The 24,183-nt window shown below is 40.0% G+C and overlaps 1 protein-coding gene across 8 annotated transcripts in view; it reads right to left on the bottom strand.

The window, feature by feature from the left end:
• Positions 1–24,183, bottom strand: part of KIAA1217 (KIAA1217 ortholog) — a 232,667-nt gene that overhangs the window by 90,363 nt on the left and 118,121 nt on the right. For all 8 annotated transcript variants that reach the window (XM_032237947.1, XM_032237946.1, XM_032237942.1 and 5 more), the window contains 2 exons: positions 8,989–9,187; positions 3,944–4,037 (listed from right to left, as the gene is read on the bottom strand). In XM_032237947.1, the coding sequence (XP_032093838.1) occupies positions 3,944–4,037; positions 8,989–9,187 (293 nt within the window). The remainder of the gene's footprint in view (positions 1–3,943; positions 4,038–8,988; positions 9,188–24,183) is intronic.

Genomic DNA, 24,183 nt, shown 5'->3' with positions numbered 1-24,183 from the left:
ACTACAATAGTATATTACTTCAGGACAGGATTTCTGGCAATTTTAGAGCCGATAATTTAATTTATCCTGCTGGAAAAAAGGAAGATGCAAAGCAACCTACAGGAAAACCAGAATGAATCTGAAATTTTTAAGAAAATATGAACAGAAAGCAAACATTTTGAGCTTTAAAAAATGGATCTGGGGAAAAATATTCTTACATAGAAAAGAGAGAAAAGTATTTTTAAGACCACTTGCTTTTCCTGTACAAGAAAGTAAACTGAAAAGATGAGAGCAAAAAGAAAGGATTAGGTATTGAAAGACTTGGATCCAACATTTGGTATCTCTTTGTATCCAAGGTAAATTTCCTCCACATTTCCTATTAACACTTCAGGGATGAGTACACGGATGCAAACTGGTTTCTGTTAAAGTACTACAATCATAGCAAAGGGTTCTATGGGACACCAAACAGGCTTTTTCAGCACTTTCTTACAATGTATTGTGCCAGAAATCACAGCAATAGAAACTAATCACCACCTGGCTGGCCATCCTGCCATTCAAAGGAAAAGACAACCAAATGGGACTGTTTTATTCTGTTCAGATTTTATTCTGACTCCAAACCTCAAAGTTGATACCTTCAGCTTCATCATATTGAAGGACTTAGCTAGATTGGGTGATTATTCCTTTGCTTTTTCTTGCCTGTGCCTTTTTTTTCTTTGACTTATTATTCATTATTCCATAATATTGCTTTGTGATGGTACATACTAATCTTTCTTTAAAAAAAAGAAGTAACCAACAGAAGTGAGGGTAGTCCTCTAGCAAGGTAGTTTTATTTATAAGATGTAAGAAATGTTCTTTTGAGTCCAATTCTAAAGATAGAAATAAACTCTTCTGTTTCTTCCAATCCAGCCACCATGGATTCAGCTGGATAAAGGAAGTTATCCCTTCCCCTGAAGGTCTGTTGCCTTTTTTAATGCACTTTTCCTCCTCTCTGATTTCCTCAATCTGTTCTGCAAGGGCTAAAAATAGAATGTGTGCTTGTAAAGGTGCTTCCTTATACATTCTCTGTCCTTTCCCATCATTTCCTTCCTTAGAAACACTTATCTGAAGATTCGGAACAAGATACATCTAGCCATCTTCTCAACAGCTACTGTAATGACTACCTTCTGTCTCTATTTTTGGTTGTGAAAGCTACTAATATTCCCATATTACTAGTCAAGCAAACTTGACTGCTGATCAGAACATTAATTTCTTGGCAGAGGTGGACATTTTAACAGACTACCTACATTATGACATACTTCCATACTCTGGTCTATCAGAGATCCAGGCAATAACTATAGTGGAATCTGTCCACATGAAACAACACATTGCTGAGTTTATAATATATTCATAAATGTTAGTTCTTTTCTGTAGTCCTGCTACATTGATAACTGCAACAATGCTTCTCTATACATAGCATGCTCTTGAGGAATTCTCAAACAAATGCAGAATTCTAAAACCCTATTTTCACAGGAGTTTTGCACCAATGATTAACTTCTGTTTCAAAATCCTATATAACCTACTAAAATCAGGCAGCTCCCTTGCTGGCAATTCTTTTCTGATGGGATTAATGCATTTTATTCAAAGACAGTTGGCACTGAAATTTTGAAGGGGGAAAGTTTTGTTTAAAAGAAATATCTGATCTAAGAAGTAAAAGTGGTGATTATTTCTCCTGGATATTCCCCATTTGCACTATTTTAAAGTAGCCTTTTGTACTAGCAGTGAATTATGTTTAGTTTGGAAAAGCATTAGTGATGAAGGTGGTCATAAATATATCCCAAACTATAATTAATTTGATGCTTCCATTCTGTTCTACAAGGCTAAATAACTTGTGGGAAAGATTATTATTTAATACCCGTTCTGATACAGACATTTGTGAAAATTTGATGGAGCACCAATAAAAGCCCACATGCCCTCTTCTGTGTACTTCAAAATCATGGGAAATAGAATTAGGCAAAGTGAGATAGGACTAAAACATGGATGCAATATATATTTCCCCAAATGTGGCAAAAAAAATATGAACATTTGCACTTTGCTTTACAATTTGTGGAGGTTAACTATCATCAGTGCTCAGAACTGTAGCTATAGTACAGTTCTATGGATGCTTACTCTGTAGTTCAGTTCCACTGTTTTTTTCCCCAGGAACTACCAGTAGTCCTCGACTTACAACCATTCATTTAACAACTGTTCATAGTCACCATAACCACACGATCAGAATTTAGACACAATGGAAATTCTGATCCCAATTGTGTTCATAAGAGTCGAGGTGGCGCAGTGGTTAGGGTGCAGTACTGCAGGCCACTTCAGCTGACTGTTATCTGCAGTTCAGCGGTTCTAATCTCATCGGCTCAAGGTTGACTCAGCCTTCCATCCTTCCAAGGTGGGTGAAATGAGGATCCAGACTGTGGGGGCGATATGCTGGCTCTGTAAAACGCTTAGAGAGGGCTGAAAGGCCTATGAAGCGGTATATGTCTAACTGCTATTGCTATAAGCTGAGGGCTACCTGTATTCCAAAGATTGTGAGATTCCAATTGAAAAACAAAAATGCCATACAATTCAGTTCTATCTATCACAGCCCCAATATCTCAGTAGGGTATTATGGAAGGATCCGAACTTCAAATACAGTGAATCTATTTACAGTCTTGATAAATAAGCATTCTGGTTTTTCATAAACAAGAAGTGGGCTGTTCAATATGCTGTTCAATCATTCCCACCTGGTTACTTTTATCAGCAAGTGTAGACCAACAAAGTGCAGTTTACCTATCAGTTTCTTTAGCATGAAACCAAGATTTCTGCTAAATGTCTCTTAAACTTTTCTCTTAAACAAGAAATGGTGGCCAAAAATTAATCAAGGTTTTTAACTTGGGCTTATTCAGAAGGACATAGGTCGGCATTCCTGGTTTGAAAATGGTGGCAGTAACCAAATGATGGAAGAAGGTGCTAAGTTTGATTGTTCTTCCTTATCAAGGTGCAACCTGAACTAATCTATATAATCTATAGGTCGCAGTAAAGGGAAACAAAACATTAACTCTTTAGTACCATCTAGTGGTTACTCTAAATTTGTAATCAGATCCAATAATAATCATAGACATTATTGGCATGATGTGTAATTGCATCTAATGATCAGTGCATACCTTTTAGTAAACTATGGTTTGGTTCAGCACAACTGCCTTGATTCACACAACAAAACAGGTCCAAACCAAAGTAGTATATTATTTACTAGGAAGATGGTGAACAATACTTGTTGACTCACTGCAGTGAGTTAAGCAGTTAGGATTTTTATTTAGTCTGGCACATGTCCTTTCAGTGTTTGACTTTTTACTAAAGAATCTATCCATGGATTACTTTTGGCTATTCCTGTCAGTACTAAAGGTATTTTTTTCAAACAGTTTTATGATTACCGTTTATGATTAAAAGTGACAATCAGTTCTAAGAGCAGTTATTTCTAGAATAAGAACAATATAATTACACAAGACACAGAACTACAAGCTATCCAACCATGTATAACTCAGCATGTGGCAACAATCCAAGATGTATGATTAGTTTGATTCAGTGTACGTGAACCCAGAAAATTTGATTGATAAACTACGTTAAACTTGATTAAGTTATCTGAACTTAGATACTACGAAAAGAAGGTGATGAACCCCATAATGGACAATTCTTAATTCACCAGTCAAGCTTAACTTAAACATCTGCAGCATTCCATCAATTTTACAGCCATTGTTTAACTGGTCAACTGGTTAACCTTCTTTTTAACACTCTCTAACGTGACTTATTTTAACACATTTGGCAAAATAATTGAGGGAGAAAAGACAAAGGCTGGTGATTTTCACACATTTGTGTCATTTTTATAGCTCTGCAGAAGGGGGTTCTCATATGAAAGAGACAACCAAAGAACACACTGAATAAATGAAGGTCTCACACTTACCCTTACATCTCCATTGATCCCTCTAGGCATGTGATTAAAGACATGGGCAGGATCCTTGTTGTAAACTTTAAGGAAAGATTTATCTTGAATATTCCTAGAATTAAAAATAAGACACACAGGGAAACATAAGGAAAGAAAGAACTTCATGTCAGACCATTTACTTTATTTGAATAATCCAAGTAGTGACATGCCAGCAACTGGTGAATGAAGAAGCCATGCAATGCAAGATATAAACAATAAAAACATTGCTCATTCATCCCTTGGAAGGGAATATTCTTCTAAGATAAACTCATTTTTGGTTTCATTAAAGATGCCAGAAGCAAAGTAATACCAGTATAAAATCCAACACCTTTCATAAATATTTTGATTGGCTTTTATCAGTACCTTATTACCCAGGCAGTCATATCTTCCCTCTGATTTGAAGTAAGGATACATATTAAAATAAAGCATCAAAACAATATTTGTCAAAGTTCCTTAGGAGTAAAATACTTGAGTTTACTTGATTAACTCAAATTGTTTCAAATGCATAAAGTGAGATCTATTGCTGAATAAACGTGAACAGCTTGAAGCTGCAAATATCTATAAAACATGCCCAATATTAAAGTGTTTTGTTTTGAAATTGATTCTCAAGGTGAATTTTCATTTAACAAAACTGATATCTAACTCCATAAATTAAAAAGTAAATGGGCTTGCATTTACTTTAAAACCTACCTTAGAGTTTACAGATTAGAGGTCTGGAGTAAATCCTGCTGTTTTCTCCTTCTGCAATAAAGGGCTACAAAGAATGTAATCTAAACACATTTATGTCCTTTTAAAGTTCTGGTGCCTTTCATTTAGCACTAACCATCCTCAGAGAATCTGCACGTTATTCTGAATTCTTCTCCTCCAGGTGCAGCTATAAGTTTACTGGGCTGATCTTAATCAGTGGGATTATCATTTTGATGGAGGAGGGGAAAGAGAGAGACACAGTGAAGGATTTTTGGAAAGGTCTAGTTTCTTTTAAAGTTACAGTGATGCTGGTAATTGCTTTGAATCTGTAACTAGTTAGAACTTGCATTGCTTCCATCAAATTCAAGCAGTATGTCAGGGAAAGTCAGAGAGCTGAAAAGACGAAGCAATGTTAACTGTTAAGAATTGTAGGGTTAATTAGATGTTTAGATATAATGAAGTCAGCGCTGAGCAGAAACCACAAGAAAAATATGTACCCATGGGCAATGGAAACTTATCACAAGGTATTTTGAACCCACCATTTTCATGACACCATGTGTGTGTGTGTATGTGTGTATGACAACAGAGCCCCGGTATTTCTCAATTTATGACCATTTGTTTAATGATAGTTCAAGGTTACGATGGTGCTGAAAAAGTGACTTATGACCCATCCTTAAAGTTAGGACTGTGGCACTACCTCTTGGGGTTATGTGATCGTGATTTGGGAACTTGGGAACTGATTCACATTTATGACAGTTCTTTTGTCCTGCAGTCATGTAATCACAATGTGCAACCTTCCCAAGCAGCTTCTGACCAGCAAAGTAAAAGGGGGAAGCCAGATCTGCCCAACTACAGGTAGTCCTTGACTTAAAACAGTTCACTTAGTGACTGTTCAAAATTACAATGGCACTAAAAACAGACTTATGATCATTTTTCACACATGGCCACTGCTGTATCTCCATAGTCATGTGAAAATTCAGATGCTTGGCAACTGAATCATACTTATGATGGTTGCTGGGTCCCGGGTTCATGTGATCACCTTTTGTGACCTTCTGAAAAGCAAAGTCAATGGGCAAGTCAGATTCACTTAACAACCTTGTTACTAACTTGATAAATGCAGTGATTCACTTAGCAACTCTTTGCCCCAATTATAAAATGGGGTAAAATTCACAAGAAATGATTCACTTAGCAAAACTAATTTGTGGCTCAATTGTAATCATAAGTCGAGGACTACCTTTTTGCAATTCACAATGACCGCAATAAAAATGGTTGTAAAATCACATCCAGTTATGTGACTCAGTTAATGACTGCAATGCTTAGTGATCAAAATTCTGTCCCAATGGTGATCTGCCTGGCTGGGGAATTTGGGAGTTCCACATGTCTTAAAGTTACCAAAACTGAAAACATTAAGCTTGCTCCTTCCTACTATCTAGCATTTAGCATTAAAGTTGATCAAGGTAAACAAGGCTGTTGTAAGACAGCAGATCACAACTTTTCAATCACAACAAAGTAAGGATGAAACTGAATATGTAATAGAACGAAGAGACATTATTTCTATCATCTTCTCTTAAGTGTTAAGTTTCTACCTGCAGATTGTGCGCATGTCTTAGGAACACAAGAAGTTGCTTTTTGCCGAATTCAGTTTTGTCAACAAACTGGCTGGCATTTCTGGTAGGAATCTTGCCACTCCTGTTTGGGTAGCACATCTGCATCCTACGTGCTGGGCTAAACAGGCAGGCACATAAACATGTACACCCACACAAACGACAACATTCAAAATGTGTTCTTCCCTCAATAATCTGAAATCACAAATTCAATTCTACTTCTCCAAGCTCTATCAGCTCGTGTTTTTTCACACATGTAGATGTCTAAGCAACAGACGTCTGGCAGACTGCCTTCTGGGATCTTCTTCGTCGTGCAGAAGACAACTGTCTGGGGAAGGTTTATTTTCAACCCTAGAGCCTAATATTGAACATTTTCCCCTAGCTTTTATAAAAAGTGCTGATTTTTCACATATTTCACAGCCTTTTCAAGGTTTCATGGCAAGCTATTCAAATAATGAAAAGCAAGGATAAAACCCATCAGTAGCATCATTATCATAATAATGATAACAAAAATGACATTAGGAAGAGTCTGTCCTTCACAGCAGGGATCCCCAATCCCTGGGCCTTGGCCTGCTAGTGAGCTGTGAGCTCTTTGCAACTGGGCCATGGAAGCAGCGAGCGAGCACATTGCATGCACATCCCCACTTGGGCGAGCAGCAGGTGAATACATGCACGTTTGCTGCATCTGTGTGAGCAGTGGGTGTCCGTGCATGTCGCTCACACAAATAGAGCTGTGCATGCATGCTTGCCGACCACTTGCGAGGAACAGTCTCCACTGCCTTCCGCCGGTCCACAAAATTGGAAAAGTGCAGGAACTCTGCTTTACAGAAATGTCTTTCGAATGGGGAGTGTGTGTGGGAGATGACTTTGTGATTTTCTTGACAAGATTTTCAGAAATTGTTTGCCCTTGCGTCCTTCCTAGGACTGAGAAAGAGTGACTGGCTGAAGTAACAATGAAATAATAAACCATTGTTATTTCAAGGAGTTCAGTTGCATGTTTTGATTGCTCCTCCATATTAAAAAAAATCTAGAAGTTTAAAGCTCATTCTGAGCTAGCCTGCCTTGTATTTTTACTCGTTTATTGAATAAATGTGTGTGTGGGGGTGATGAATCCTCACAAAGCTTCAAAGCTTTTCTTGCTGTGAAAATCTCGGACTTTCAATTTCCATCCCAGAATCATGTGCCATCCAGTCAAGGTCAGGTCTTGCAGTCTTCTGCCCATAATGGGGTCATGATGTCATCGTATCAGATTTTGATAAAAACCTCGGGATCGCTGTGGTTTGTTACGAGCTTCTGCAAAAAGCTCAGCTACCCAACTGTCTCTGGGTACTGTGGAAAATGGCGGCACTCTTGGTGTAACTTACTGTTATTAAGGAGTTCCTTGCAATTTGTAACAGATTTGGGTACCATCTTGCTTGGTGCGCATGCTTTTTATGTTACGCTTTTAAATCTTTTTGCTAGAGCTAATAATAAAGCTTAAAAATCCTTTTACTTACTGGAATGTTCATTGTCTCTCAATCCAAAAGAACCAATTGCCTTTTGGTAAACCAGTATTTTATCATACACAGCTGAATACAAAAAGCATCCATGGGAGCCATTTTGTGAGAGCATCGAAGGCATAACTTCGAAGTCTGTCTTTGCTATAGACCTAAAATATCTGGATCTCTTCAACTCATGCAATATACCCTTTCCACTCATATTAAAGATTTTCATATGTTAGAGGATAATCACAGCTATGACACTTGCCAAAACACTGGTCCCAGGTCTTCCAGGTGCTTCATGCCTAAGATGGGACTAAAACTCAGTCTTTTGGCTTCTAGTCACATGCCTTAACCACACAAAAATGGCTGCCAAAGAAATGCCTTCTGATCAATAAAGAGACCAGAACTGTTTGGTGCATCTTCAAGGTAGAGGTGGTGTGGCAGAAGGCACCAGTTTACCTTTTGGTAAACCAGTATTTTATCACACACAGCCAATTATTGAATTCAAAAAGCCATGCATGGCAGCCATTTTGTGAGAGCATCTGAGGCATAACTTCAGTTTGTCTTTGATTTAAACCTAAAATATTTGAATCTCTTCAACTTACATGATATACACTGGCTTCTCAAACACTTTCATACTACAGAGAATAATTATAAATGGATATATTTTGTTGATAACATGGAGCCACAGAATAATAGAAAGCTTGTAGCACTTACCAGATCACTGGGATTATTATGAAGTTCAAGATAATTTTAATTTGCTACATTTCTTTCTTCTTTTTTTTTTGACTGTTAAGCTCTATGGCCATATGACACCCTAACATGTACTTCAGAAACTTCCTGCAAATAATTAATCCAGATTTCTGGGAAAAATAATAAATTCCTTCTACAACAACATATCAGATAGAAAAAGAAAGAGGAAAACGAAGCATTAAAGGTACAGATAATGTTTACAAAGGTGTCTCTATAGACATTTTAGCTCTGGACCCATCCACCACAGGAATATCACTCCCAAAAATTATTCCGGACAGATGGAAATCCTTGAGAAAATATTGCAATATTGTATGATTTAATGGTCTTTGGAATATTGCATGATTTAATGGTCTTCAAAAAATTTAACAATTCAAAACTTTTTTTTTGTTTTTTAAGGGGAGAGATCATCTGGAGATACTATGAGCATCTTGATACTTCTGGCCAATATATTGCCAATCTTTACAAAGAAACCTATCTCATGCTATAGAATTTCACTTACCTCACATCACTTAATTCATAATAGATGTTTCTGCTCTCATCCTTGATATATATTGCCACACTGGGAGACTCCAACATTTTCATTGTCAGTTGTTGGGGAAAGGCACTTACAAAAAGGGCACGAATAGTGTCTGTGCTTGTAATCTCATTGGGCATCCTTAGCTGTTTAGTTTCATCTCCATACTGCAGATATAAAACCCCTAGAAACAAAAGAAAACAACAAGAAATTACCACAAACAAAGCAGAGTTTACATGACACACACATATATTCTTTTCAATTTCAAACTGAAAAAAAAATAGAATTCTCTGGGTTACTGATTATATTGTGTCAAATCATACTAAAATTATATTGTCCTATACTCCGTTACAACAGTTTTACTACAAGGTCCCAAGACTCACTACTTGCTGCAAACTGCAGTTTGATAAGGAAGTTTTTACACTGTGTAAACCAATATATTTTCCCAATTTGCATTTTATAAGAAATGGAAGAGATGGTGCCAGTTATATCTCAATCCTAAGGATCACAGGAAAAACTATCAATGTACAGGTAATCCTCTACTTACAACAGTTCATTTAGTGATCATTTAAAGTTACAACAGCACTGAAAAAAATGACTTATAACCATTTTTCACATTTGCAACCTTAGCAGCATCCCCATGGTCACATGATCCAAATGTGGGTGCTTGGCACCCCGCACATATTTATGAAGCACTGTCCTAGGGTCACATTATCACTTTTTGTGATCTTCTGACATGCAAAATTAATGGGGAAGCCAGATTCATTTAACAACCATTAAATTACTTACTTAGCAACTTGTCACAATTGTGGCAAGAAAGGTTCTAAAATCGGACACAATTCACAATTGCCTTGCTTGCCAACAATAATTTTGGGCTCAGTTGTGGTCATAAGTGGAGGACTCCTTGTATTGACCCTCAGGATTTGGAGGCTAATCAAGTCTGGATTAGGTGGAACAGACTTCAACTGAATGGCTACGGCTGCATGGATTCCCCCAGGATGAATTCTCCATTGCTGATATTACAATCCTTAGTTTTCGATGAGGTTTTATTTTCCCAGTCAAACGTGGTGTGCAATTTGGGGGTCCCTCTAGACTTGCAATTACTACTCAAAACATAGCTGTGGCCAGGAGAACTTCTGCAAGCCTTCATGTTATGCGCCCGTTTCCCCCTTTCCTAGAGTGCGAGGCTCCAGAATTCTTCACAATTGGAATAATTCAATCATAAAGTGACTCATAAAGATCATTTTACGCCTGGATAACTGCAATCCGCTGTAAATGAGGCTGCCCTTGAACAGTACCCAGAAGCTACAGTTTGTTCAAAATGTAGCATTGCAATCACTGATGGATACCTTCAGGTATGCCTATGCGTCACCACTGCTATGGTAGCCACATTGGCTGCAAGTCAGTTTCTGAATGCAATTCAAGGTGCTAATTATTACCTATAAAATCCTATATAGCTTAGTCCTTGGATACCTGAGAGACTACTTACAGGTACCCTGTTTCCCCGAAAATAAGACCTCCCCAGATAATAAGCCTAATCGGGCTTTTGAGAGCATGCACTAAAATAAGCCCCCTTCCTGGAAATACTGCAACCCAGCAGTAGCCATGAGGTGACCACACTCACCGCCTCCCGCACCTCAAAAATAAAAATCTCCCCGAAAATAAGGCCAAGTGCTTATTTCAGGAGTCAAAAGAAAATAAGACCCTGTCTTATTTTCGGGAAAACACGGTAAACAAGTTATGAATGTAATGGAGCCTGCACTTGAGGATTCGTGGGAATGAATCCTATACCTTGAACGAGATCACTCCCTGCTTTTGCTGATGCATTCACTAATTTAATGCATGGGCAAATGCGTGGTTCATTAAGTGCACATGCGGTATCTCAGCGTGGAGAATGCCATCGGGGAACCTAGTGATGGAACAGATACTTCATGCTTCTCCCTCCCTGCCACACCGGACTCACCTATCTAGCAAAGATCTGTTTCCTCTCTGCTGAGGTTTCTTTCCCTTTGAGAGAGAGGAGAGTTGATGGAAGCTCCTGTGAAAAGTGATTGTGGTGCCTGTCTCCTACTCCTACTCCCCTCCCCAAAATCCTTTCTGCCACCACCGGGACACTTTTCGCCCAGAGGAAAAGGAGACTGGAAACTTCATCTTTGTGCAAATGGGGTCTCTGAAAGGGATTTTCTCCTTTTTCAAATGCCTCATAGGCACTTATGGGGCATTTCAAAATGGAATAATCCCTCCTCCATTTCCAAAGGCCTCATTTGCACGCAGCTGAAGTTTTCAGTCACTGGAAGCTTTTCTGCTTCCATCAGGTTTTCTTCTGGGGGGGAAGTGTTCTGGTGGTGGTGGAAAGGAGTTGGAGGGGAGTAGGAGGCAGGCAGGGCCAACACTTTTTGTGCTGAGAATTTCTGGGGTCTGTGATCTCGCAAGAGTTCAGGCACAGACTAGGTCTTTAGATCCCACAGACTAGGCCTCCTCCGAATTCCATCTACCGGCCAATGCTGATTGGCTACCACCCGGAGGAGGGCCTTCTCTGTGGCTGCTCCGGCCCTCTGGAACGATCTCCCCGTGGAGATTCAGACCCTCACCACCCTTCAGGTTTTCCGCAAAGCCCTTAAAACCTGGCTGTTCTGACAGGCCTGGGGCTGATGAGTTCCCGTCCTCGCTCAAATTGTGTGCTTGTTGATTATTTTTAAATTGTTGTAGTTGTTTGTCCGTTGTTTTCCTTCTGTTTGTATCCCCCCCTTACTTTGGTTTGTGAGCCGCCCTGAGTCCCTCTGGGAATAGGGCGGCATAGAAATGCAATAAATCAAATCAAATCAAATCAAAATCACCCCGTCTTTGCAAAAGAGGATGGGTACCTGAAGTTGTACGATATTACAACACACAGGAGCGTCCATCAATTCTCCTCTCTCTCAAAAGCAAAGAAACCATGGCAAAGAGGAGATAGATCTTGTGAGGCAAGTGAGTCTGGCATGGCAGGATGGGAGAGGGAAGTTGTTGGGGGCAGGGTGAATGTTGCAGACCTCTGCAGTTATCCGTAACAGCAAACAACTGCTGTGGTACTGGCAACGTTTGTAATTTTGAGACTTGCTCGTAAACACTAGGGGGCACTTATCTCATAACTTCAAATGGATGCTAAATGAACACTCATAACCTGGGGATTAGCTGTATTTCCAATCATTTCTACCTGCTCAATACATATGAGCAGAGTATTTGTGCCCCAAGTTCCCTTCATTAAATAATCATCATATGAGACCAGTCATCATATGAGACCAATGAAGCCTCCTTTGTTGTTACACACATGTACACACACACACAAAACAGCATCACCCAGTGATAAGAATGGTGCCATCACTCTTTAGGGTCTAGAATATGTTGAAAATCTGGCTTCGATCCCAGACCTGGGGTTGATTTTTATGATTAAGATCCCTGTTTTGTTTTGTTGATTTTATAGTTTAGATCATTTTAGTCTAAGCTCTCTGATTTAATGCTTTAATGCCACAGTAAGGATTTCCCCAAGTCCAATATATAATCTCTTACTTGGGCAAGCAATGAAGCAGAGAGCAGTATAAAAGTGAGGAAAATATAGCACCATGACATAATTTGCTGAAAGGCAAACTGAGAGACTGACTACAGACAAATATCTGCACATCCAAAGATTATACAGCATCCTTTACTCAGGACACAGATCTTTTGTAGAAAAGCAGAATATAATGATTAACACTTCCTGGAAAGTTGGATGAATTCCTTCACAGGCAGCAATTATTCTTGCCATCCTCAGCATTAACTTTTCCAGGGACAGTTTCAGAACTGTTCTTGAGGTCACCTTCATGATCTTTGTGGCAGTTCTAATCTAAACTTTAAGCATTATTTTCCATTAGTTGTTCTCACCTAATTATAGGTAGTCCATACAGTCTAAGAAACAGAAATCTGTAATATTTTGTCTTCACATACTCTTTCAGCACTATCCTCTGTATTTATGGTTTTTAAAAAATCCTTACAAGTCAATTCAAAATTATTATGACAACATGTTTTTAATCTGGAATATATATATATATATAGAGAGAGAGTCGAGCTCTGTAGCTCAGTGATTAACACATCTGCCTAAGAGGCAATACAGTACAGGCTCGATTCCCAGTAAGGGTATGGCTAGCTGATGAGAGCTAAATAGCTTGAAATAGATCTATATAGTCTCCCTTTATTTATTTATCAGCACAAATATAACAAATGTAACAAAAAGGCAACAGTAAAAAATATTGGGTTTCTGTCTGGATGGTCTCTTGTGACGAGCTGAAGGACAGAGAATGGAAGTAGTGATCTTCTTCCCATATTTGGGCATACCAGGGGTTGTGATTTTATATATATATGTATATGTATATGTATATGTATATGTATATGTATATGTATATGTATATGTATATGTATATGTATGTATATATGTATGTATGTATATGTATATGTATGTATGTATGTATGTTTGTGTGTGTGTGAATATATATATATATATATATATATATATATATATATATATATATATATGTGTGTGTGTGTGTGTGTGTATGTGTGAATACACACACACATACACACACACACACAAAACAATGGGTCTGAAATTAAACACGTTTAAACTGAAATATAAAAATAGGATTGGGGGTTAAAAAAAAAGTAACAATTGCATCTTACATATATGAACCCTACTACACTAAGTCAATCTTACCCCTAAATTTATGACTATAGAATTACAATTCTAAATGTTTGACATGACTCTTAGATCTCTGCATTGCATACTGAACCCAACAAAATTGTGGCACACAGTATTCTAGGTGCACATTATATGGTAAATTCCCACCGTGCTATTTTCCTAGACTTCAGAAAGTCTTATCGAACTTAAGAGGACGGTTATAAGTCCCTTTCTTCAGCACCATCAAAACTTTGAATTGTCACTGAATGAAAAGTCATAACTTGAGAACTACCTGTATCATAAAATGGATATCACTGAATGATTTTTATGTCATTTCAACACATTACCATTGGCAATTTCACTGATTTTCATTGTAATAGGAATACTTTGGGAGTATATATTTTAGTTCACATGGCAATTTTTAAGTCAGCTTAGATCTTCCTGTTGTGATGTGTAAGGGGTTCTTGTGTCCTTTCCCAGAGAAAAAACACTTCTACCCAAATTGGGGTAATTTACTCATATTTGGGAAGCACTATGCTAGGATGTCAACCTTTTCAGCCAATAAATTATACAAGATGGGAAATTGGTGTCCCAGAACATCCAAAGGACACCACATTGGGAATACAGATGTTGATGTTCTGGAGGAATACATTGTCTATATACCTTGACACATGCCACCAAGGAGAGCAGGAGACATTTATAGCAGCATCTTGTAAGGAGACATTTGTAGAAGCTAAGGTACAACTCAAGCCACATTAATTTAAAAACCAGATAATACTCCAAAATGTGCCAGATTCAGACTTACTGAACTGGTCTATAAAATATTTTTTTTTATGATGGGATCTAATGCTCCTACCAAAGTTATGCCATGCTCATAAGACATACCAGATGTAGCAATCACTTTAATTCAATTAGGGCATTATAACTGCCTTTTTATACAGGAGCTTCTGGATACATTGCTGAAAAATGTTCATTAACATTGCTTGCATAATGTATATTTACCAAGGAAGTAGGGCCAAACAGTATTTTAGTGTATTGCCTTTTTTTCAGGTGCATTTTCAAGATATCTGCTTTTACACAATGGAAGAGCAGATTAAAGCAACAGACAAATGTGATTACACAGGTTTATTTGAGACTGTGTACATTTCATTCTTTCCCTGAGGACACATTCCCCAAAATAAACACATAAACATAATCAATGGTGCATAAACCATTTTTAAAAAATCAGTAGCACCAGTCTAAATACTGATTAAGTCGGAAGAAGTATTTCTGTCCTGCAAAACATTTACTCGGAGATAAGGTATACTTCATTTTAAATCCTATTCATGTACAGAAGAAGGCACAGGAGGTTTATGAAAAAACTAAAGAAGAAAAATGTGGTCACATTTGTGCTAGGTAGTTTCCTGGGAGTCTTTTGTTTCAAGCCAGTAATTAAAGCTCATTGTTTGGGCCTGTTTTCTTGAAGGCCTGCCAGTATTGGTTTTAAATATAATTAACTAAGACTTTCATACATCAAGAAGTCAACAGAAAGGACAGATGTGACATAGCAGAAGCTGCTTGTACTAAAATTCAATAGGAGAAAATGAGACCACCATGGTAGGAATGGGGCAAAGATGTGAACTGATAAGATCATGGATAACAGTGATATTAAATCACCATGTATGAGTTAAACATTCCAAAATCTATTTCTGATAGTATAGTATGGCTATCCCCAATCTTGGCATCTTTCATAAATATGTAACTTCAGCTCCCCACTTAGTTGCTAAGAATTCTGGATTTTGTACTACTTGAAACACCAAGCGATTGTTATAATCTTACAATCTTAAAAAAAATAGGAATGATGATCTCCCTCAAGACTTGAGTCTTGTTGGTTGCTCACTTTTATACTCCTTGTGCTAGACCATGGGTGTCAAACTCGATCACGCCATGAGATGTATCGTGACTATTTTTGTCTTTGTGGAGTTGGTGTGGGTGTGGCCTGCATGTGATGCATCCGGCCCACTGCCGCCAGTTTCACATCCCTGTGCTAGACTTTTTGAGTATTTTACCCATGGCAGAAATCATGACTTCAACATACTGGCAATTCTCAATTCACAACCTGGATTCAAAGTTTAAATGGTCAGCCCTTCCTGCCTCCCTCCCCCAATGATCATGCTCTTGGCTCTGTGAGATAAAAGTTCCTCACTTCTGGTATTTAATATTAATCCCCCCACACTTTTAAATCCCATTTATATGTTCCACACATCTGAGAGTCACTTTGGAAATATTTTGTTTAATTTATTGACATGTTCAAATTGCTTTTGGGGACATATCATAATGTTGACATTTTCCATTCCATTTGGACTTTTGGAGACCAAACCCCCACTGTAGGGAGGAGGAACCGACCAGGTGGTTCCGCCCCAGGCGACTTATGGACCCGTCGGGTTTTCAGACGGAGCTTGGGGTTATTCCTGATACTCTCGCCCGCAGTCCAGCGGAGACTCTGGCTGCTGCTTGGAATTCAGCAGCGACAGAGGCTCTCAACCAGATTGCGCCTTTACGGCCGCTCCGAGGCAGTGGATCCAGGAGGGCCCCTTGGTTTACTGAGGAACTCCGGGAGATGAAGCAGCGAAAGAGACGCCTAGAGCACCGATGGAGATCCAGAAAATCCGAGTCGGACCGAGCACTTTTAACATCCAGCATCAGAGTCTACATCCGGGCAATTAGGACGTCAAAAAGAACATACATTGCCTCTCTGATTGCTTCCGCTGAGTCGCGCCCAGCCGCCTTGTTCAGGATAACCCGTTCCCTCCTAAATAGGAGGGATACGAGTGATCCTTTGCAGGGCAGAGCTGAGGACTACGTCCAATTCCTCGCGGACAAAGTTGCTCGGTTTTGGACGGACCTGGACTCCAATCCTGCAGAACCAGCTGAGGCACCAAGGGATAATCTGGTAGGACATCACTGGATTGATTTTCAGGCTGTTACCCCTGAAAACGTGGACAAGGCCATGAGAGCTGTAAGTGCCTCCACATGTGTACTGGACCCGTGCCCCTCCTGGCTGGTTGTTAACAGCAGGGAGGTGACACGGGGCTGGATCCAGGTGGTTGTTGCTGCCTCCCTTCGGGATAAAATACTACCAGTATGCGGACGATACACAGTTGTATCTGTCCGCCCCGTGCCAACTCAATGAAGCGATGGACGTGATGAGCCAGGGCCTCGAGGCTGTTAGGGACTGGATGGGGGTTAACAAGCTTGTACTCAATCCAGAGAAGACCGAGTGGCTGCTGTGCTTCCCTCCTACTAATTGGCCATGTGTTCCATCTCTCAGGCTGGGGGGTCAAATAGTACGCCCCTCAGATAGGGTCCGCAACTTGGGAGTCCTCCTGGACCCACAGCTGACTTTTGAACACCATTTGTCAGCTGTGACCAGGGGGGCATTTGCCCAGGTTCGCCTGGTGCACCAGTTGCGTCCCTACCTGAACTGGGAGGCTCTCACAACAGTCACTTGTGCCCTTGTGACCTCTAAGCTGGAGTACTGCAACGTGCTCTACATGGGGCTGCCCTTGAAGAGTATTCGGCGACTTCAGCTTGTCCAGAATGCAGCCGCGTGAGCGATTGTGGATGCGCCTCGATTCACCCACATAACACCTATCCTCCGTGAGCTGCACTGGCTGCCTGTTGGTCTCCGGATTCGCTTCAAGGTGCTAGTTGTCACCTACAAAGCCCTTCATGGTATTGGATCTGGGTACTTGAGAGACCGCCTACTGCCAATCACCTCCACTAGACCAATAAGATCCCACAGACTAGGCCTCCTCCGAATTCCATCAGCCGCCCAGTGTCGACTGGCGACTACCCAGAGGAGGGCCTTCTCTGTGGCTGCTCCGACCCTGTGGAATGAACTCCCCGTGGAGATTCGTACCCTCACCACCCTCCAGGCCTTCCGCATAGCCCTTAAGACCTGGCTGTTCCGACAGGCCTGGGGCTAAAGACTTGCAGCCCCACTCCGAATGGCATGATTGTTGTGTTTTTTTAACTGTGTATGGTCTTTATATTTTGTAATTTTGTTTGTTTTTCCCCTCCCTTGAATTGTGAGCCGCCCTGAGTCCCTTTCAGGGAAAAGGGCGGCATACAAATAAAGTAAATTCAAATTCAAATTCAAATTGACATTTTCCATTCAGAAATAATAAAACCAACAATTCTAAGCAGAAACCCCCCACTTTTAAAATCATTATAGAAAAGAAAAGATGAGCATAATTTAGATTAAAAGTCTGCCCTCAAATCTACTCAGACCCAAAAGATTAAGGGTTGTGTCAATTTTATCCAGATGTATATCTCTGACTGGTAACCAGGTGTGTTAACAATAAACTTTTTCCGGGGAAGAAGGCGGGGCTTAGCAGTGAGAAGACGGATTTTCAGGCTACTCCTGAAATTCCCCTATTCCGAAGGAATTGGACGGTTCATTTTGAACCCAAGCTGTCCCGGAGAGACAGTGAAAGGTAGGAGGAGATCCAGTGACCCCAGAGACGTTTGCAAAGTCCCTGGGGGCTTGGAATTTAACCTCCTTTGCCAGTGACTTCTGGATTAGCCGCAAGCTAACCGAAACTGCAGATAGTTCCAAAGAATGGCGAAAGTGTTTTCCAGCTGGTAAGGTGATTTTATTACTCAGAGAAAGACGGTCCACATAAAAATTTAAGCTAATTGAAACCAAAGAATAGAAGAATCTAGCAGCGATTTTGATCTCTTTATTGGTTTATGGATGGTGGTTACCCTATTTTTTAAATGTTTTAAATGCTATTTACATGGACAAAGGAAAGATTACTCCAACATCTCCTCTGACCCTCTGTAAGTGGGCTGTAAACCAATTCACTATAATTTGGCTCCTTACAACTTAACACTTTTATTGCTTGGCTGGATTGGTCTAAGATCAGATAAGATTGTACAGCTCCCAGCTTGTTTTTACTTGCAAATACCTTAGAGTTTCCAAAGGAAAAATACTAACTGCGTACAAAGATGGCGTCTATTCAAGTTCCAAATGATTCATTTCAAATGCTTTCTTCCGCACTACAAAAATTATCTGCCACATATGATAGATTTGAGAGGAAGCTGGATTATCTGCTGTTTCTAGCAACAAAATATGAAGAAAAAAATGAGAATGTTGAATGTTTGAATGTTCCTGAAATACAAACGAAGGATGTCAGAGATGAAGATTTTCAACTTGCTGATATTCCGGGCAACTGGTTTACCTCTGAGGGAGAAAAAGTTGGAATGTCTGAAGGGGGGGCAGCTACACAGAAGATTTACTTCGAAAGACAGAGTGTAAGAGGAGTGAGAAGCATTAAAGAATTTATACTTTATGAAATAACATCTGCAAAACTTTTGATACCACCACTGAGAATTAAAGACAAGCTGAAAAAGGGAATAAACAGAGGACGGCAGCATTATATGAGAGGCACCTTAAGCAAAAAGGTACAAAGATTTTTTTGTATGGACTTGCTCATAAAGACGTTTAGAGAACTTGATCCACGAATGGCAACAGGATTAAGGAGGTTTTGTTACTGGAGAGACACAGGCTGATAGATGGAAGAATACAATTCAAAATTAGTTAAACCTAATTAAATTCATTTGTAATAGATATAGTTGAATAATAATTGATAATTATTATTAATAATTAATAATTATAATTATATAATAATATGGGAGAGATCATTCGCAATATGCGGACGATACCCAGTTGTATCTGTCCGCCCCGTGCCAACTCAATGAAGCGGCGGACGTGATGAACCGAGGCCTTGAGGCCGTTATGGACTGGATGAGGGCTAACAAGCTTGTACTCAACCCGGAAAAGACCGAGTGGCTGTTGGGCTTCCCTCCCAACAATTCGACCAGTATTCCATCACTCAGGCTGGGGGGTCAAATTCTACACCCCTCAGAGAGGGTTCGCAACTTGGGAGTCCTCCTGGACCCACAGCTATCCTTTGATCACCACCTGACGGCTGTGACCAGGGGGGCATTTGCCCAGGTTCGCCTGGTGCGCCAGTTGCGACCCTACCTGAATCGGGAGGCTCTCACAACAGTCACTCGGGCCCTTGTGACCTCTAGGCTGGAATACTGCAATGTGCTCTACATGGGGCTGCCCTTGAAGAGCATCCGGCGACTTCAGCTAGTCCAGAACGCGGCCGCGCGAGTGATCGTGGGTGCACCTCGGTTCACCCACATAACACCTTTCCTCCGCGAGCTGCGCTGGCTACCTGTCGATCTCCGGGTGCGCTTCAAGGTGCTGCTAGTCACCCATAAAGCGCTCCATGGTAGTGGATCTGCGTACTTGAGAGACCGCCTTCTGCCAATTACCTCCCTGCGACCAATTAGATCTCATAGATTGGGCCTCCTCCGAATCCCATCTGCCAGCCAGTGCCGGCTGGCAACCACAAGGAGGAGGGCCTTTTCGGTAGTAGCTCCGACCCTTTGGAACGAACTCCCCATGGAGATTCGTACCCTCACCACCGTCCAGGCCTTCCGCATAGCCCTTAAGACCTGGCTAGCCCGTCAGGCCTGGGGACAAAGATAATCGCCCCTCCCGAATGATGAATGAATGTTGCTTATTATTTTACTCTATGTTTGTTTATGTCACTGTTTGTATTACCCTCCCCTGATCCTATGTAAGCCGCCCTGAGTCCCCTCAGGGAAAAGGGCGGCCTATAAATGTTAATAAACCATAAACCATAAACCATAAACCATAATGATAGTAATGTATATAATGTGGAGTTGATATGATAAATAATAATTGGATATGAGAAGGGAAGGTTAGAAATATCTTTGGACCATATATAAAGGTTATTAATCACAATAATTATCATTATTAAAAAATAAAATAAAACTATATACAGTTAAATCTTAACTAATATGGGGAAAATGCCAAGATATATGATATAATTACATAAAGAAAGGAGAATGATAATAAACTATATACATGGAGAATGGAATTTTTGGTATTAAATATTATGGATGTTTAGCTAAAACAGGATATGAGGATTTGATGTTAATGGAGGATTTTATAAACAAGTAAATGAAATGTCAGCATGTGGTTATGGATTAAATCTTTGGCATAGTTAAGGATGAAGGATGTTTAAACAACTGTAGTCAACTAAAAGTGGAGGTATGATGATGTTAATATGGTAAACATTTGAGTTAAGATATTTGAATTAATATGAATTAATGGAAGAGATGCACAAAAACATGTTGTAACCAGCTGATATACTTTTTTTATAACATATACTTGTTGTGTGGTTTTTTTTTTGTTTTTTTTTCTCTGCCTTGTTTTTTGTTTTTTGTCTTTTTTGTGTTTTGATTTTTCCCCACCACTGTTGTGGGCATGTGTTGTTTATGTAACAAAAAAATAAAAAAAATTATTTAAAAAAAACAATAAACTTTTTCCCATCTCAGAAGAATTTGACTCCTCATTTGAGTTGCTCTACAAAGTGAAATGGAACACCATTCAAAATACATTCAAGACTTTGCGTGATAAGCAGAAGCATGGATGAGGGGACAGAAGAGATGCCTGTCATGTGGGCTGAAATCAGCATTATCAACTCTGGTTACAAAGCCAAAGTTCTTGGAATGACATTGGTTTATAACCCAAACTCATGAACTGCCATTCAGGAGTTTCTGTGCAATCTCAATTTTAGCTTATCACAGCACAAGTATAAACATTCAGTCTTAGATGTTGCATTAGTGAGTAGAGAGTTTTTTAATTTTTAATTGAAGATACCTAAAGAAAAAAAAATCAAAAATACTAGTAAAAAGTAGAGATAAATACTGTATATATACAAATTTGCCATATATGTAAAGTCAATAGAGTTGAATACCAGCATGAGATATGAAAGGAAAATATTGTTCTCTAGTTATTCAAAGCAGTCATATGGCACTGAAATATTTTCAGTAAAATAATTACTGTGATCTCTTACTCTACTTATGTACAGTCACTAAACAAAACATATTGATAAGAACATTGAACTATAAACAGATTGTAAGCTGCCCAGAGACATTGGCTGAGATGGGTGGCTATAGAAATTGAATAAATGAATGAATGAATATAAATACAAATGAATAAATAACATAAATGAGAAATTTAATTTTAATTGCTGGTTATTGTATTAAGAAAGGTTTTACCATACTAATTTCTATAACTGAATAGAAGAGATTCATGAATTCATTTTGTATGGCTGCCCCTCTCACATAACACTTTGGGTAGCTAATATCAGATTAAAACAATTAAAATTAAAAATACCCCAAACAACAGTTTAAATACCAACACCAACAATCTTTCATTCAAACCAATACCTCTAAAGGCAGCTCATCCCACCCATCATCCTGCTCCAAAGCCCAAGGAAAAGTTGATGTTGTCAATGTATTGTAAAAGGCCAACTGGGTTTGGGCTATCCTAATGGTTTAGGTTTAGGTTTATTGGGATTTATATGCCGCCCTTTTCCCTGAGGGGACTCAGGGCGGCTTACAACCACAGGGGGGGGGGGGTGCAAGGTCAAAAACAAAACAATATGTGAACAAAGAAAAGATAGTAAAACACAACTTTCATTCAACAATCAAACACTCGGGCGGGTGAATTGGAAGCCTATCCCCAGGCCTGCTGGGAGAGCCAGATCTTGAGGGCTGCGCGGAAGGTCTGGATAGTGGTGAGGGTACGGATCTCCATGGGGAGCTCGTTCCACAGGGTCGGAGCAGCAACAGAAAAGGCTCTCCTCCGTGTGGTCGCCAGTCGGCATTGACTGGCAGATGGGATTCGGAGGAGGCCCAGTCTGTGCGATCTAATTGGTCGATTTAGGGAAGTAATCGGCAGAAGGCGGTCTCTCAAGTACTCAGATCCACTACCATGGAGTGCTTTAAAGGTGGTCATCAGTACCCTGAAGCGCACCCGGAGACCAACAGGTAGCCAGTGCAGCTCGCGGAGGACAGGTGTAACGTGGGCGAACCGCGGTGCGCCCACTATCACTCGCGCGGCTGCATTCTGGACTAGCTGCAGTCGCCGGATGCACTTCAAGGGCAACCCCATGTAGAGCCCATTGCAGTATTCCAGTCTAGAGATCACAAGGGCTCGAGTGACTGTTGTGAGAGCCCCCCGGTCTAGGTAGGGCCGCAACTGGCGGACCAGGCGAACCTGGGCAAATGCCCCCCTGGTCACAGCTGACAGCTGGTGATCAAAAGTCAGCTGTGGGTCCAGGAGGACTCCTAAGTTGCGGACCCTATCTGAGGGGTATAAAATTTGACCCCCCAGCCTAAGTGTTGGTATATTAGCCAAATTATTGGGGGGGAAGCACAACAGCCACTCGGTCTTGTAATGGCCCCAATAGGATAGGCTATTTCACAGGACAAGTGCCACAATAAAGATCCTCTGGGTCCCACCAGATTACATTGTTTAGTAGAAAGGGCCCACAGCATCCTTATCCTCTTCGGGGTCTCAAAGACAGGCAAAAATAATCAAAGATGGAGAGTCCAGCAAATAACTGGTTCTAAATCAGAAAATGCTTTATAGGTGAATTGCACCTGAAAATTGATTGGGAGCCAATTAACTAAAGAAAAGATATGTTACAATGAATTAGAATTGTGTGTATGTAATTATTTATGCTACTGGATTCTGAACTTCTGAAAGGTGTTAAAGGGCATGTCGAAGTAGAAATCATTGTAGAAATTAAGCAGGAATTGACCCAAAGTATGAATAACCTTCAGCAAAAAACTTCTCTGTCTAGGAACAAAGGTAATTGGAGCATAAGATAAATTTGTGCAAAGACTTTCCTGGCCACACCTGCTCCTTGAGCAGAAACCAAGAGTGCAGGAACTGCTCCCCCCCAAAAAAGCTGAGTTTCTCCAGACTGCACATCAGTTCTGTCTAGACAAGAGTTACTCTATCTAGAATTAATGGTGCAGTATCCACAGATCTAGAGTGCCCTAAAATCCACAGTCCCTCTGATCATGCTAAGGTTAAGCTGAAATCTGTGCTTCCATTCTCCAGATCTCATAGCCTCCATGATCTCTGGAGAGATCAATATAATGGTGGTTTCTCTAGCACAGCCCCCATTAATCGTTCGATGGCTTTAATGATAAAAAAATATCCTTGTGGACGAGAGGGTTGAGAGTATGGGCATGATGATGTGCTGGTTCTCCTTCCTCTGAGGACAATTCCATTTGATATTGTGAGAGAAGAGGTCTCAATGGAGATGGAAAGAACCTTGATAACAAGACTTGATTTGTTAGAGATAATACTGTAGATATACATATCTGAGTATTATCAGCATTTTGGTGACACTTAATCCTATGGCCCCAAATAATTTAACCCAGCAGCTTCGTGTAGAAGTTAAAAAAGACTTGGGACAGAATTGAGACCTCTTCTCCCCCAATATCAAATATCAATATCAAATTGTCCTTAGAGGAAGGAGAACCAGCACAACCTCCAGCCCATATTCTCAACACTCTCAGATAGTCCACAAAAATATTTTGTATGA

This window comes from Thamnophis elegans, chromosome Z (genome assembly GCF_009769535.1).
Source record: "Thamnophis elegans isolate rThaEle1 chromosome Z, rThaEle1.pri, whole genome shotgun sequence".
Taxonomy (NCBI): Eukaryota; Metazoa; Chordata; class Lepidosauria; order Squamata; family Colubridae; genus Thamnophis; species Thamnophis elegans.
This window is presented reverse-complemented; position numbering and strand designations above follow the sequence as displayed.